The sequence below is a fragment of the Leptodactylus fuscus genome, chromosome 4 (assembly GCF_031893055.1).
Source record: "Leptodactylus fuscus isolate aLepFus1 chromosome 4, aLepFus1.hap2, whole genome shotgun sequence".
In the NCBI taxonomy this organism is placed as follows: Eukaryota; Metazoa; Chordata; class Amphibia; order Anura; family Leptodactylidae; genus Leptodactylus; species Leptodactylus fuscus.
In genome coordinates this window covers 148796568-148814683 of record NC_134268.1, presented here as the reverse complement: position 1 = coordinate 148814683, position 18116 = coordinate 148796568, and the positions used below count along the sequence as shown (strand labels likewise).

Genomic DNA, 18116 nt, shown 5'->3' with positions numbered 1-18116 from the left:
TCACATTAAGGGCTTCCGACTTCGAAAAGTTGATTTTAAAATTCGAAAGGGTCGAGTAAACCTGAAAGGCGAGCATCAGAGCCGGAAGAGAGACATGCGGGGAGGAGAGAAAAAATAGCAAGTCGTCTGCATAAGCCGCCACTTTGTATAAACGGGAAGAATGAGCAGCGCCTGAGATGTTCGGGTCGGCTCGAACCTGGCGGAGGAAGGGTTCAAGAGTCAGGACGAAAATGAGAGGCGAGAGGGGGCATCCTTGCCTAGTGCCATTTCGGATAGGGAAGGACTGGGATAATAAACCGTTCACCCTGACCATCGCTGTAGGGAGAGAGTATAGAGCCATGATCCAACTCATCTTGCAATTTCCAAGACCAATATGTAACAGGGTCTCTTCCATGAACCGCCAGTTGACCCTATCGAAGGCTTTCTCAGCGTCAGTTGAAAGAAGCATGAGAGGAGAGCCCGATTGTTTAGCCCCATACATGAGGTTGATAGCTTTGGTAGTATTATCTCTAGCCTCACGGCCGGGTAAAAATCAAGCTTGATCCGGGTGAACAATATTTCCTAACAAGGGCGATAAACGGGTCGCAAGGATCTTGGCTAAAATTTTTAGGTCAACATTGATTAGCGAAATGGGGCGGTAGTTAGAGCACAGAAGAGGGTCTTTTCCGGGTTTGGGGATAACCGCTATGTGAGCACGCAGGGAGTCACGACAAAGGGCCGAGCCATCGGTGAGAGAATTGAAAACTTTCAACAGCCTGGGGCGGAGTTCAGGGCCAAGTTTCTTATAGTATACCAAGGTAAGGCCGTCTGGGCCTGGGGCCTTACCAGTTGCCATACTGGAGATAGCTAAAGAAATTTCCTCTTCAACAATAGGAGATTCCAAGGCCGTCAAGTCCTCTAGAGACAACGACGGGAGACCAGAGGAGGAGAGATAAGAACGAATGCGATCTCGGAACTCCGTTTCAGGGAGAGGAGGAGGGCCAGAGTCTACAGAATACAAAGAGGCAAAGTAGTCCCGAAAGGCAGCCGCAATATCGAGGGGCATGTGTAATCGAGTACCCTGGGCGGAACCGATGCATGAAACATAGGTGGAGGACTGCTGAACCCGAAGGGCCCTAGCTAGGGAACGCCCGCTCTTATTTCCGAACTCGTAAAAATGACGTCTACATTTAGCTAGAGTACCCTTCACCCTATCAGTGACGAGCGTACGCAATTCCTCTCGGGCACTGGCAAGCTGAGAATAAACATCAGGAGTGATTTGGCGTTTATGAAGAAGTTCCAATGAGCGGATCCGCTGCAGCAGAGATTCAATGCAAGCCCGGCGTTCCTTGTTCAAGCGGGAACCATGTTGCAACAGGAAACCCCGGATAAAACATTTGTGAGCCTCCCACACCATTGGGGGAGCAATCCCGGACAGTTCCTCCCTCTCAAAGTATTCCCCCAAACGGGTCTTAATGTCATCCAAGATGGTTACGTCATCAAGAAGTGATGCGTTAAGTTTCCACTGACGCTGGAAGGGAATAGGGGAGGACAAGGAAACAGACAAAGTAACCAAAGCATGGTCGGAGAAAGTAATGTTGTCGACTTCCGCAGCCAATAAAGAATGGAGATGTTGGTGACGGATAAAGAGGTAGTCGATACGAGAGTATCGGTGATGGACCGGAGAATAATAGGAGTAATCCCTATCTAATGGGTGGAGTAACCTCCAGGAGTCCACAAGTTGGTGGGAATGAAGATCCCTCTTAACCCTCCTGATGAGCGAGTAAGGGTGAGAAGAGACGCCAGCAGAAGAGTCCAATGAAGGGTCTAGGACCAGATTGAGGTCCCCCCCCGCCACCAGGAAGGCCTCCACAAAGCCGTCCAACATCCCCAAGTAAGAACTAAGAGCACGACCCTGTCCTGAGTTAGGTAAATACAAAGAAACAAAAGTAAAAAGCTGAGAGGAGATACGACCCTTGACCATAACAAGTCTCCCCTCAGAATCAGTGCGAGTCTCCAAATGTTCCCAAGGCAGGGAGCGAGAAATCAAGATACTAGTCCCTCTGGATTTCGGGTCGGGAGAAGAGCTATGATATGCATGAGGAAACCAAGCATTAGTCAACTTGTATGGCTTGGTAGAGCAATGGTGAGTTTCCTTTAAAAACACAACATGAAGGCGCTTACCTTTGAGCAGATTAAAGAGTACGGAGCGCTTCCCTGGACTATGAAGGCCTCTCACATTGAGGGAGCCCACGGTGATGGAGGAAAGGCGATCAAGCGGAGGCATGGAGACGGGCTTTCCCAGCTCACACCCTAGAAGAAGAAAATAATAATAAAAAAAAAAAAAAAAAAGGGGGGGGAGGGAGGAAGGGGAGAGGACGAAGAATTGAAGAGGGTAAAGGGGAGGGAAAGAAAAAAAAGAGAGAAAAATAATAAGGTAGAGGAAGGAGAGCAGTAAAGGTATGGGGGGGGGGGGGGAGAAAGGAAAGGGGAAAAGAACCGAGAGTAGAACAAATCTAACTACCCCTAGACAAATGGGCCAGGGGCACAACAACAAACAGGAAGGAGTGAGGGAGTAAGAAAAGATGGGGGAGAAGTGGGCCCGCAAGCACCACGAGTGTACCTGGTAAGGAAGACCCCATGCCCCCACCCCCAACAAAGTGTAAAGGGATAGGAAGCACAGGGCTACAAAGTGACTCTAAGGTCCAAATAACAACATTGTATAAAAACACAGCAAAATCAACAACAAGGGCCATCTATAAAGCCCAGCAGGAACAGGATCAAGAGGAACAGAGTAGCAACAAAATAAACACAGTGAAAATGTCCACCAACCATAAAACAAGTCCAAGACCACTCAACATAAAAGGATATTAGCACCGTCCTGTGAGCAGATCAAAAACCGGCGGCATGAGGGATCATGCTTCAATGGGAAGCTGAGCTGAGAGATCTGGTTGACGGAGTGGAGACCCAGGCGGAACCGGTGTTGGAAGACGTCGTGGAGATGAGTTTCGCCGAGGTCTCTCTCTAGAGGCAGCCGAAGAAGAACGCCTGGAACCGCGGCCGCGCCTGGATACAGCAGGGCGGGAGGAATCCAGAGCAAGCCAGTTCGGGACTGAGACAGGGCGCACACCCAGGGAGGCAAACAAATCAGGCAAGTCCGCCGGGGAACGGACAACAATCGAAGAGGAGCCAGCACGAACAATCAAATGGAAGGGATGACCCCACCTATAGGAACCTCCACAGTCCTTAATCAGAGTTAACACCGGCTGAAGGGCACGGCGCATAGCCAATGTGCGGGATGAGACGTCAGGATAGAGCTTGACAGAGGCATTCTCAAAAGGCACCGATCCCATATCCCAGGCACACCTCAGGATATGTTCCTTGTCTGTGAAGTAATGTAGTCTACACAGAACATCTCTAGGATTAGCAGGGTCAAGCGGGCCAGATCGTTGGACTCTATGCACACGGTCCATCATGAAGGTAGCATCCAGCGGGCGTTGAGTCGCCATATTGAAAATGGTATTAACTCGGCTGATCAGATCATCCTGAGGGCCTTTTTCTGGCACTCCTCGTAATCGAATATTATTTCTGCGACCCCGGTTCTCCTGGTCATCCAGGAGCAAAGCAATATGCTGGAGGCGGGCCTCAGAGTGGGTTTGATTGTTCTCCACTGCGGACAGGCGTTGTTCCAAAGAGGACAGTGTTTGATCAGTAGCGTCAGCCCTAGTGGAAAGTTGAGACACATCAGACTGGATCGCACCGAGGGCCTGTGCCTGGGATTGTTCCATTCGGGAAACTACAGCATCCAGGTCTTGTTTAGTGGGCAGAACTTGAATAAGGTCCCGAAGTAGCTGAAAGTCCGCAGAGGCAATATGGGCTGCCGAGCAGGGCAGGGAGACTGAATCCAAGGATTGCTTGTCATGTCCAGGGGGGTGGCAGACATTGAAGGAGGTGGCTGCGATTGGCGTAGCGGAGGAGATGGAGGAGCCATGTCATCAGTGCCAGACCCTATAGCCGAGGTTCCAGATCGGGACAGGAAGGTAGTGATTGATGGTGAGTGAGTAAGAGAGCGGCCCGGTGTGCGGGAAGGAGCAGTAGTGGTGTTAGGACGTCTTCTGGACATATCACAGCGGGAAGCGACCATAGAAGGTAATGAAGGTACACTCGCAGTATCACCAGGCCTTACATGAGGCGGTCACACAGTTCCATAATCAAACCCGGTACCCATGAGGTGCAAAAGGAGCAATGGGAGAAGTGCTAGTTCCGTGGGGATATACTGCAGGACGTATAACACACAGCAAGTGGAGGAAGGTGAGGAGCCCCCCCTGATGGTGGAGTAGGGGCTTAGCACTCCCTTCACACCACTGCAGCTCACAACTGCAAAAATTCTCCACTAGGAATATCTCTTCAAAAACTTCTGCATGTCAGCTTGAGGGACAAGAGATTTCTGTTGAGGCCTGGATTCAGGAGTTCTGTCCCTGCCTATTTTGACCACTTCAGTATTCAGCAATCTGATTTAGGTGTGGGAAAACAGCATCTGGGAAGGTATCAGTCTGTCATTCTAATCAATTAACATAAATCTAAGAAAAGAGTTCACAAGTGCCTGAGGTCTGCCTGCAGCAGGGAATGGTTGAGGAGACAAAGAATGCGGTCCAAGACCCTGAGATAACACAGGGGGAATCTGTAGAAAGTGGAGGAGGGGAGGGAAGGACACAGATGATATATGAGGCTCCCCGGCTGCTGTGGGAATAGTTCAATACTCTGCTGCCCGTTGCTTAAGCCCTGAGACTGTGTCTTATCCTGGGTACTGACAGTGGAGGCCAGATATCGGTCGGTGTATGTGAGGGAAACGGCAGGGGTATCACTAGTACTTAACTGCAGATGGAGCTGGTCCTGCTGGATCTCCGACAGTCACCAGAGCACTCTACCTCTGTCCACGGACTCCCAGTACAGCTTCTACTCCCCCCGGGAAGGAGGAGGGAGGGGGAGCAGCGAGCGCAGGAGGACAGCTGCTGTAAATCAGGCCGTACTGTCACTGTTCACCTTCTATCTGTCGGTGCGTCCTGCCGGAAGTAGGCCCAGGCGGCTTCTCAGTGAAGGCAAGGCAGGTTGGAACAGTCTCAGAGCAGGTATTCCTCCGGACTAGTCTCTGAGCAGGAAGAGTTCAGGTAGGGAGAACTGCAGAGCGAGCAGGGGAGTTCCGAGCGGGCCCAGAGTTCAGGCACTGGTGGCAAGATGGCGGGCGGACCGGGATGGAGGCCGCAGGTCTCAAACCAAGCTGCAGCTCTTGCAAATGTCGCCCAAAGCTCCACTAGGAGGTGAACTGAGACCGGGGGATGTCCCTTGGAGCAAAGTCTATTGAGTGGTGGCTTTGATGAGGCAGATGGAGATAGATTTCACACCAGCTATGGCGGAGCTCTGTGAGAGCACGTCTGTTCGCCTCACCAGTCAGGCCACGCCCCCCTTGCATTTTGCTTTTGCATTTTTTGAAAATGAACAGTTTTCCGAGGTACAACGTATTCTGATGCCTATAACTTTTTTACTGTACTGTTGTCGGAGATATGTCAATTCTCACTATTCGAAGGACAAGTTGTACTTTCTATTGGCACCAATGTTTGGTATAGATGACTTTTTTATCACTTTTTACTGTAATATTTTGGGGAAAGCAAGGTGACTAAAATATGTTAATTTGCACATTGCAGTATATTTTTTATGGGATAAATAACTACTTTTGGATAGTGAGGACTTGAACGTAAGTGGGGATACCTAACATGTTTGTTTACATTATATTTTTTTTTAATACATAGGTGTTGTTTGTTTGTTTTTATTTGTATTATTTCTTTATTTTTGTATGTTTTCACTAAGTGTTTTTGTGTTTTTTCACTTTTTCTCTCTCCCACAAGGGGACTTGAAGCTAGGATCTCAGATCCACAATGCAATGTTTTACAATACACAGTATTGCAGAACATCACACATTAGTTCCTATGGGAATTATGCCTAGGCAGTCAGGAGGCTGTGGCCCACCACAGGGCGGGAATGGATTAATGAAAAAATGTTTTCACCACATCCATAACAACCACTAAAATAAAATTAGTATGTTATTTATTCTTCATATGATACCAGAAATCAAAGTTTTCTGTTCATCTCCCCTGTCAAAAACAAAAAGTAATAATAACTGATCAAAAAGGCATTTTATTGTGACTGTTAGGTAATGGGTTGTCCCAACCCCTTTCAAAATGTAGCTTTCCCAACCTCATTCTGAATTTCAAGGAATGTCACAGTTAGTCAAGCAAATGTAGTACTAAATGGTAGTCATTCCCATAAATGGCCATCTAAGTAATCCAAAGACAGATTGAGTCATACAGTTTGTACGTTAATGCTTTCACCGTATTCTAAATTAATAACTTTTTTATTTTCCTGTTGATAAATTTAAGTGAGGGCTTATTCTTTGTGTGACGAGTTGTACTTTCGTTTGCCACTTTTTGTTGTACATATAATGTTTTCTTTAGCTTTTATTTATGTTTTTTGAGGGTCCATGTGAAATAACACACAATTGTATCCTAATTGTATCCCACTTTCATAGAGCAGATATTTTGACTATATACTATTATTTGACTGTATGCTGAGGAACTGTCCCATCTCTATGATGTCAGCGTACCCTAATGGGACATGCGGAGCGGAGTTTTTTTCATGAGATTCAATTAAACACAGTGTCAGAACAACTTCTACAACAAATGTATTGGCTGCTATGGGGCCTGCAAGCTTAGGGCAGGTTCACACCTGTGCCCAATCTCCGTTTTCAGGTTTCCGTCTTCTGCCGACAGAAGACGGAAACCTGGCAGACAGTGTCCGGCCATGAGCGCCCGTGAGCGTTTTGTGCTCTCCGAGGCGAAACCGCTTTTTTTTTTTAACCGGACACAAAGTCCTGCATGTCCGACTTTGTGTCTGGTTTAAAGAAAGAACTGTTTCACCGCGGAGAGCACAAAATGCTCACAGGAGCTCACGGCTGGACACTTTCCAAACCCATTCAAATGAATGGTTTGAAAAATGACTGCAGGTTTCCATCTCCTGTCCAGTTTCTCAGGCAGGAAACAGAAACCTGAAAAACAAAGATTTTATATTGGCATGTTGGCAAAAAGAGTTTGAAGAACGCTTTTCTAAAGGTATGGCTTATTTCATCTTGCTTCCTAAAAGACAATGTGATTGGATTTGCACCACTTACCATGTATGGTCCATAATCAACATACAATAGATAGCAGTGGCAAGTGACAAAGGGTTCACACTAGAAGCTGAAGCATGCAGACTACAGAAAAATGTCCTAAAGACCATAAATTTAGTACTGCAGTAAGAAGCAATGTCAGGAACAAGGCAACATTAAAGTCATGCTCAGGATTGGTAAAACAAGGAACGGTTAAAAAAAAAAAAAAAAAAAAAAAAAACAATGTACGTATGGAATTTAAGAAGAAAAGTTGCTGAGGAGAAGAATGAAGGCACAGACTTAAGTGAATCATGCCACCAGCAACAATTTCTAGGGTGACAAAATGCTGGCATAACCTATTTGATGGCAGGTCATTTTACAGTGAAATTTGCTAAAAAAGGAGGAAGTATATAAACACCCAAGCTGCACAATGTGTCAACAATTAGGGTCTGAAGGGTTTAAAATGTGTGCTTAGAGGTAGAGGCTGACACCATTCATGAATATATTTTTGCTGGGAAGATAAAGTAATAATGTATTACTCTCATTATCATTTTTTTTTTTAGAATCCTACCTGATACGGTACAATGCTTCCATGTGCTGTCCCCCAACGTTTTGCTTCAATTCCTGCATTAAGGAAGTTTGCAGCAATGTGAGACAAGCAAGCAACCTGCAACACAATAGATAAAATCATGTTAAAGGGGTTATGTGGATATAATAAGTTTCTCAGTGGAGTCATTTCAATGGATAAGGCTACTTATTAATATATATGTCATCTCCCCATTCTTAGTTTTGCACAGTGCAGCAGGGAGACCAGAAGTCTCTTCTCTCGTGGTGTTATATGCAGATATACTAATGTTGTCTAATTTTAGACACTGCAAATTCAGACTGCGCAGACTTAAAATGTGCCAGATTTGTTACAGTGTCAAATAGTGGATAATATTTAATAACATTTTGCTCCGTGTGCATGGACCCTTATGGCCCAGTACCCACAGCTGAGCTGAGGCCTATTCCAGACTCATACTGGGCTACACATAACTCGGAAATCTCAGGGAGATATATCATGATTCCAGGACTCTGCCTGACACCTTCTCACACTGTATAGCCAGATTTAGTCACACTGAGCTCAAACATCTCAAACAATTTCTTTCATGAGCTCAAACAGTCAAAGTATCCAGCATCCAACAAATGTTTGTGGATCTAGAACTTGGACCTGGCTTGGGCATAGGAAGAACAGGGGTATGTGAAGTAAACCTGGAAGGAGTGGAATGGATTTAGTTTTGTAATTTTTTTTTTTTTTTCATTTCATTGTCTAAGTTATCATATTTACCATCTTCTCACCATCATAAATTTCATAAAGTGGTGGCTTGTGGATATCAAAATTAATGTAATATTTCTTGTAAACCCAGTAAAACACATGGTAGCAAAAGTGTTCAAGCTTTGGCTAAAAGCATAAACATTAGAAGAAATCTGGTGTAAAATTTTGACTCTATGTAAAAAGGTAAAAAACAAAGAGCACCGGTAGTTAGATTTATTAAACTGGAAAACACGCCGTGGATATCTTAAATGTCATTAAGTGTTTCTTAAGTAGTTTTTTATGCTGATTTCAAATCTGAAAACCGTTTTGCTCTATCAGGTCAAATTGTTAAGATATTGTCGAATAAATGTTTTTATTTTGCTTAAATAGGACTACAAGCTTCTGACAGTGTACAAAATTATATAATATATATAGTCTCAATAAATAAAAAAGAAATATATATATATATAGATAGATAGATAGATAGATAGATAGATAGATACACACACGAGTATATGTGTGTGTGAATATTGCATTATAATTATTTAAGAGATGATGTAAGATTTTATGGCGCAAGTTTAGTTGGCAGTTGCGTTATGAATTGCTGCCACATGAAATATTCTGCCCACATGAAAGTGACGTACGAAAGCATGTCGCTACTTCTGGAAAAAAAAAACATTATCGCGAGTACAACTGGAGTATTTGTGGTGACTTAAAAGTGGTAGCTATTCTAACGGGAATGCAGACAGACTCTTCACACAACCGTCTCCAAGACTTCTCTCATGCATACCCCATTACCTTGGACCTCCTTACCAAGACACATAAGACTGACCCCCACAATCACAGGCTTCAAGAAGGCCCTGAAGATTCACCCATTCAGGAAGGCCTACAACCTCTAATAACACTACTATCACCACACCACCATCTGAACAGTCTCCACCTCTCACCTTCTGTCTCTACCCTTCTCCCTCATAGACTGTAAGCCCTCGCGGGCAGGGCCCTATATCCCGCTTGCCAGCCAGTCATTATTAGTATCATATCTGTTTGTACTTTTTGTGTACTGTATGTGAACCTTCAAATGTAAAGCACCATAGAATTAATGGTGCTATGTAAATAAACAACAACAATAATAATAATAATAATAATAATAAAAAGTACTGCTGCTTCATATGCGAATGGGACAGCAGAGATAGGAAGCAACACTACATCAAGAAGATTTGGCCAATCAGAGACAGAAGACAGCCAGGAAATAAAAAAGTTCTCTATCCACCTTTGGTTGATCGTGACAAGATTTTCACGCCTCATATAAAGTTGGGAAAAATGTTGTCAAGAAATTAGACAGCGACAATGATGCATTTCAGTACCTGCACAACAAGTTCCCAGGGTTGAGTTATGCAAAGGTAAAAGAAGGTGTATTCATAGGTCTTCAAATAAAAGAAATCATGGCTGATGGAAATAAGAAAAGTACTGACTATGTGAACGTTGTACAATAATGCATTAGTGCGTACAAACATCTTGGCTGCAATATGTCTCTGAAAATTCATTTACTCGACTCGCATCTGGACTTCTTCCCAGAAAACCTAGGCGTAGTCAGCGATGAACATGGCGAGTGCTTCCACCAGCAGGACATTTCGGTGATAGAGTCACGCTATCAGAGTCGGGGGAGTGCAGCAATGTTGGCAGACTACCGTTGGACGCTTCAGCGTGATTTGTCAACTCATCAGTATAAGCGGAAGTCCACAGCCAGATATTAGACTTTAAACTGAATTTTTATCATATAATTATTAATGTTACATATAATTTCAGTAGCTATAGCCAAGTCCATATTTATGTTTAAAATACATGTAGCAATAACTTTTAAAATACAAGTTTTTGTGCAAAATTACATTTCTTATGTTTTGAAGTAATTAATTGAAATATAAGATTTAAGATCATGGATATATCAAGAATGGCGGGTGATAGAGAAAAACTGTTTGAATATTCAAAATCAGCATGTTCAAATTGACTAAGATCGATTATTGCATACCAAGATATCCGCGGAAAGCTTTTTTTGTTGTTTAGTGTTATTAGCAAATGTAGACCAATGTGTTTATACTGCACATTTTAAAATATACATAAATGAATCCTTTACCCAACTAGACAATCCCTGGCAGAAAGTATCTTCTCACTATCCCATGCTATCTCAATGATGAGGATATACTAGTGCATCTCAATAAATTAGAATACCATCAAAAATGTATGGACTGTTGCTCAATGATCATAGGTGTTTTCAGATAAAGGTAAATTTTGCATTTCATTTGGAAATCAAGGTCCCAGAGTCTGGAGGATGAGTAGAGAGGCTGCACACAATACAAGCTGCAGGGTGGAGGGGTAGGCTTTCTTCTATAGCAAACAGTGCAGTTTTCAGGTCATTTCACCAGTACCCACACTCACATTCCCCTCATTTGAAGTCCATGCCATCAGACTTTTCCGCCACCCTACTTACACGTAGTCATGATCTAGCGTCCACATGGCTCACTCTACCAATTTCTGGATCACTTTGCTTCTTGGCTTCCCCTCTTTTTATCCTGTCAAATTCCTACCCACATCATGAGTGGCTTTAACATCCCCATCAACACCCGTCTCCCTAGCTGCCTTTTAGTTTCTCTCAATAATCACTTTTGTTCTTTCACAATGTTCCTCTTCTACCACACATGTAGATGGCAACACGATCGATTTTGTCTTCCATCAACTCCTCACAGCTTCTAAATTTACTAACTCTTCTCTGCTGCTCTTTGACTATAACCTTGTGTCTCTCACCATCAGTGTTTTTTCTCCTTCACAGGACACACCTACCCATCATACATATAAAAATTTACATGCTATTAACACTCAGCACCTCTCAGACACTCTACAGTCCTCTCTCTTCTCTCCCCCATTTCTTCACTCTCCTGTCCCAAACAGGCAACCAGTCACTATAATAAAACCCTTACAAGTGCACTAGATGTGGCGGCTCCGCCCTTCACTCTAAAAGTTCGACGTAGGAGGCAGCAACTCTGTCACATGCCACAGATGCGTTTTCTTCAGCGGTGCTCTAGGTGTGCTGAACATCAGTGGAGAAAGTCATGTATAGAGATGAGCGAGTACTGTTCGGATCAGCCGATCCGAACAGCACGCTCGCATAGAAATGAATGGACGTAGTCGGCACGCGGGGGGTTAAGCGGCCGGCCGCCGTCAAAGCGGAAGTACCAGGTGCATCCATTCATTTCTATGGAGCGTGCTGTTCGGATCGGCTGATGCGAACAGTACTCGCTCATCTCTATTCATGTACATCTGCAGACTTCCTCCACTTAAAATTTATACTCAAAACCTATAATTCTGCCCGTCACTTTCTCAAACAAGCCTATTGATAAAATTCGTCAGGAAATAACTGCCCAATCCCTGGGTAGCATTGATTTCCTCAACTTCCATAGTACTGTTCCTCTAACCTACTGTACTTCAGACTGTTCATTCTCTTCTTTTGAACCTGTTACAGAAGAACCAGTCTCTCAACTAATTTCTCTCTTTTTTTTTTATAAATTCTTTATTTATAACAAATAAACAGGAAAAAACATCACATACAATTAACAGGACAGGACCCATAAAAAAAGGTCTGCAAATGGAACATCCATAACAAACAAAAATAATACAGGACAAAACATGCATCACCAGTAAATAGAGAAACCAGGACTACCCTGGCAGGGTAAGAAGGGGGGAGAAGGGGGCAAAAAGAAAAGAGAGTGAGGTGAGAGAAAGAAAAAAAAAGGAGGGGGGGGGGTAATGGAAGAAAGCAAAGGGTGAGCGACTCCGGCCGCCAAAGATGGAGACATGGCCAACAACGCAACCTTAACCCATCAGATCATGATATGTCTGTGTACCCTGGAAGAGAATCCATGGAGTCCATGCATCCATGCATCTCAGAGGGATGCCATAAGGTCCTCCATGCTTTGGATAGCCTCCACTTTGTGAATCCAGTGGCGGAGGGAAAGTGGGCGAGCCGATTTCCAAAGAGGCAGGATACAGGCCCTGGCAGTATTTACCATATGCTGTATGGATGACCTACAGTAAGCAGGAGGAGGAAGAAGGCCGACGTGTAAGGAATAGGGGTCTGGAAAAACTGGACAAATAATCTGTGGACACCATCCCAAAAGTCTCTCAGCACAGAACAGCTCCAGAAGACATGCAAGAGAGTCCCCTCCTCTGAGCCACAGCACCAACAAACCGAACAGGAGGATGGGAAAGACCTGTGTAATTTAGATGGAACATGGTACCAACTGGTCATGGTTTTATAACCCGCCTCCTGGTGCTTACAGGATACTGAGCTCTTGTGTGCAAACGCAATAATTCTAACACATTGCGAATCCATAAAGGACAGATTCAAATCCAGTTCCCATGTAGACAAGTAGGAGGGTCTGTGGCCCGGAGGAGGGGAAACCAGAAGCAGGTAAAAGTCCGAGAGAGAATTCCTGACCAGTCCAGGCCCTCTCAAAATTTGCATGGCCCTCTGCCTGCCCACTTCATGCTACTGGCAGGATGGCCCCGGGGAGAGACCTTAGAGGGGCGGGGAGCGTAGAGTCTAGCCAGGGTAGTAAGTGAAGAGGGGGCCCAGAAAAGGCGTTCTCCAAAAGGATCCACTGTTTGAAAGGGCAGTGACAGCACCAATCCAGCACAGTCTGGAGCATGGAGGCCTCATAGTACCTACGAGGGACCGCGAGAACCAGGCCCCCCACACTGTTTTGGCAGCATAAGGACCGAGCGAGCTAACCTGGCGTGCCTATTCTACCACACTAAATTCAGAAGGTCACTATAAAGCAACTTAAAAAAACTTGGAAGGACGTGAATCAGCAGAGTTTGGAACAAGTAAAGCAAATGAGGCATCACATTCATCTCTCAGCTAATTTCATCTTCTCGCCCTACGACCTGCAGTAGTGACCCTTTCCCCTCCCACCTTCTCTAGTTTTTGTCGCCTGCTGCCATGACTTACCTTACTAAAATATTTAACCTCTCTCTTTTGGAATTTTTCCATACATGCCGTCATAATCCCACTATTGAAGAAATTCTCCCTTGACCTGTCCTGTGTTGCTAACTACTGACCCATCTCTAAACTGTTAAAAATCTTGGAATGCTTGGTCTATTCTCATTTAGTCCGCTTTCTTTCTGCTAACTCTTTTCTTGACCCATTACAATCTGACTAACAAGCTCTGGTCTCAACTGAAATGGCCCTCACAAAAGTCCCCAATGATGTCCTGATAGCTAAATAGTGACTATTTGCTTCTAATATTTCTGGATTTCTCAGCAGCTTTTTTTTTTTTTTTTTTTTTTAATGTAGATTGTGAGCTCCATATAGGGATCACAATGTACATTTTTTTTCCCTATCAGTATGTCTTTTTGGAGAATGGGAGGAAATCCATGCAAACACGGGGAGAACATATAAACTCCTTGCAGATGTTGTTCCTGGCAGGATTTGAACCCAGGCTCAAGCGCTGCAAGGCTGCAGTGCTAACCACTGAGCCACCGTGTTGCCCCTAGGATCTCTCAGCAGCTTATGACACTGATGACCACCAACTCCTCCTCACTATGCTCCACTCTGTAGGCCTCACAGACGCTATGCTCTCCTCTTATCTCTCAGACCACACTTTCAGGGTATTATTTGCAGGCTATGTCTCTTCCCCTAATCCCCTTAAGGTTCCTAATGGCTCAGCCCTAGACCCCCTACTCTTCTCTCTCTATACAGCCCCTATTGGACAAACCATCACCAGATTTGGCTTCCAGTACCATCCTTATGTTGATGACACCCAATTAAATATGTCATGACATCACCCATGCATTAATACAGAACTGTCTGTCTGTCTGTCTGACTGTCTCTCTGCTGTTTCAAATATCATGCCTTCACTCTATCTGAAACTGAATCTCTCAAAGGCGGAACTACTGTTGTTTCTACAAACTAATACATCTGTCCCTAATATCTCCATTGCAGTCTCTGGCCTTCCCATAAATCCTAGGCAGTATGCCCGCTACCTCAGGATTATGTTTGACTCAGACCTTTCCTTCACCCTCCATATCCAATCAAACACACGCTTATGTCATCTCCATCTCAAAAAATCTCCAGAATCCGCCCTTTCCTTACCACAGACACATTAAAGACACTTATTGTCTCTCTGATTCATTCTTGCCTTGACTATTGTAACTCCTTATTAATTGGTCTTCCCTTCACTAAACTCTCCCCTTTACAATCTATTCTGAATGCAGCTGCCAGGCTCATCTATCAGTCTAGACACTACAGCGATGCCTCTGCTCTGTGCCAGTCACTACATTGGCTGCCTATTCATTATAAAATAAAATATATATGTATCACCCTCATCCACAAGGCTCTCCATAATGCTGCCCCTCCCTACATTTCCTCCCTCATCTCTGTCTATCACCCAACCCGTGCTCTCCATTCCCTCATTGACCTAAGACTTACATCCTCTATCATCAGAACCTACCACACTCGTATACAAGACTTCTCCTGAGTGTAACTTGACCATTCTTTTTTTTCTCTGTACTTTAACCCTACAATTTGTTAAGTGCTGGGGAATATGTTGGCGCTATAGAAATAAAATGTATTATTATTATAAAAATCATGGTTGGCAGAGTTCGTATGATATGTGAAAGAGATAGAAGGTCAGGGCAAGCAGAACAGGTGTGAGGGCCAGAAACAGCCCAGATCAGTAAAAAGCAGTATGAATGCAGTATGAATAGTGATATAGCTCAGAGGAAAAGGAAACAAGGTCAGGAATACAAGCCAGGTAGTGATAAACCATACAGCAGAGATTAGAGAAGCTAAGAACCTTTGCTCAGGCACTTGGAAAGGGCATATGAAGAATGTATATGTAATGGTGCATGGGGACTGCAAGAGAGCATATAGTGGGCGCACGTTTGCCCTTTCAGAATTGTAAAGAGCCAGCCTACACATTCGCTAAATACAGGAGGAGTATCATGTTAGCAGTGGGTGGGGCGAGCCATGGAACTAATGTCAGAAACACTGGATGCAAAGGTGGTCATGAGAATTATAGATAGTGGGAGTGAGATGGCGACACTCAGCAGCCGCCAGCATTACATAATTACTTAAAAACTCTGTATTTTAGGGCAACAATGGTATAAATGTGGATAAAATACCCAGAAAATATGTGATATCATCCTTTAGTTAACACATTCAATGAAATCCTGAAAAGCAGCAAAATATTAAACTAAAATATTATCATCATTTTTACAGACGATGGCTTCATATGCATTATTTATATTGAATACATTTTGTATTAATATAAGAGCATAAGCAGTCTATTACAATTCTGGCCCCAATTAGTTAATGTCGGATAGGAAAATTAAACATGAAATGTCAAGTGGTCAGACAGTAAAAACAGACATAGGATTCTAAATAAATACCAGAAAGGGCACTAAAGCTAATTTAATGCAATGTACTAACTGACTCGTCCAATATGTTATGTATCAGAACAATGAGTTTACAGTTTATAGCTACTTGCTGAGTCACTGGAAAGTCATAAAAATATCTACATCTATTCTTTTGCCTTTTGTATTTGCTATGGAATGGAGACATCATACATTATAACATAATTTGTTTTGGCGAAATAAAATTCCCAGTATTAACAATTATAGTAGCTTGAAAAGCAATAAGCTTTACCTTACAACTTGAACAAGAATACCAAGAATTCAAGCACAGTTGGTGGTGTCTGCCTCCATCTTCATTGTGCACTCCTCCCATTGATTCAAAGCATTTTACATTAATGCAGAGTAAAGGCTATGTCTTAAAGAAAAATGAGTCTCCTACTGTACAGATATAATGTTAAAGAAGGGATATTTGGCTGGGTGTCCTTGTTGTGGCAGGAAGGCTTACACAGTATGATCGGAATATGCGCTAAGGACTTAATATTTTACCGGGATTGTCCAAGAGTTTATATTGATATCTTTAGGATAGGTCATCAATATCAAATTGGTAGAGGTCCAACATCCGACAGCCCTGCGATCAACTGAATAGGCCATCGACAGTAACTCTTGGACAATCCACTGAAAAAGAATATGTCACCAGGAAATAACCTACTGTCAGTAAAGTCTGCTCTAATCTAGGCTGTCTTATTTTTTAATAGATAATCACATGGAGGAAACTGGGGAAAAATTGGAGGAGGTCTTCCACCTCAAATTCTTCTCCAAACACCAAAGAGGAAGTTTGATTTTCCACAGGCACTGATTTAAAGGGAATGTGTTACCAGCAAATGAACTATTGTTTAAAATACGTTTCTATGTTAAGCATCATTATTCAGAAGTTTTGGTGATGTTGTTTTTTAATTTTTTTCCATTAACATAGGAATATCCCTTGTAAGTAAATAGTAACCAGTAGCACAATTTAAAATCATTCAAAACGTGTACACTGTATATATTTTAGCATCTGCATAGTGCCCCTTCATCTAAGTATAGTATATATTTTCCAATAAAGTTATCATGTATATACAGTGTCATATACATAGATGTAAACCCAGTCTACTCACTCACTTGGTGTATACTCCTGGTACTTGTAGTTTGTACTTTACTCCTGACTATTCATGACTACACTTTTGCCTTGATCCTTATATGCTTTGTCTGGTTCCTGAGCTGTTCTCGGGTATCAGCCCTTGAATGTATTTTCGATCATGTTCCCGTTCCCCATTTATTGTCTTTTTTTTGTAGATTGTGAGCCCCATATAAGGATCACATGTCTTTGTAGAATGGGCGGAAATCCACGCAAACACGGGGAGATCATACAAACTCCTTGCAGATGTTGTTCCTGGCGGGATTCAAACCCAGGACTCCAGCGCTGCAAGGCTGCAGTGCTAACCACTGAGCCACCGTGTTGCCCCCATTTAATGTCTTGTTCCAGTTGTGCTGCATCTGGCTCTTAATTGGAGAACTATTCTAGAAATCGCACACTGGGGTTCCTCTGGATGCAAAGTCCATACATCATTGTGAGGGTTAAAAATAAAGACCAGCTAATCCCTTAAACTCTACACTCTAGTTTAGCTTCTGCCAAACCAGTTACACACAAAGAGCCTCTTAAGTCTTCTTAAGAGAAACTTAAATGTTCAGTCGACAGAAAACTCAATATCAAACCAGTACCAGTGCATTGTAGGGAACATTATGTAAAGTGCCATTTTGTTTGAGTGAGACTCACATGCAATAGTGTTGTGTCAAAGTCATAGGCCTTGGAGGCTCCGGCACACCTCTATGCATATCAGCTTCTTTTGCATATTTATAATTGCTTTTTCAATGAAATGATGAGTCTAATGAGCTATTTAAAGGTATGGTGGTGCTCAGAATAATGCACTGTGACTGGTTTAAAAAGAAGCTCCAGATGACAGACTTCCTTTCAAAAGGGCCTTTCAGAACCCTCAACTCTTTAGATCCTTCAGTAGGTGCAACTCCATTGATTGTGCCACAGCTGAACTTATTTCTCTAGCACAACCGTTCCCGAGCATATAATTTCTATTAGTTTCAGCACCCAGAATGCTAGTTAAACTCCCTACTGTCAGGAGGGTAGTCCCAGGTCATCTGCTACAGCTCACTCTGACAGTGGAGAGCCTGATTAGCATATTGGGT

At 43.4% G+C, this 18116-nt stretch overlaps 1 protein-coding gene across 1 annotated transcript in view; it reads right to left on the bottom strand.

Moving 5' to 3' along the window:
• The window catches only part of SUGCT (succinyl-CoA:glutarate-CoA transferase), a 577328-nt gene that overhangs the window by 488954 nt on the left and 70258 nt on the right, over window positions 1-18116 (bottom strand). Inside the window, exon 9 of the mRNA XM_075271200.1 lies at window positions 7749-7844. Coding sequence (XP_075127301.1) covers window positions 7749-7844 — 96 coding nt within the window. The remainder of the gene's footprint in view (window positions 1-7748; window positions 7845-18116) is intronic.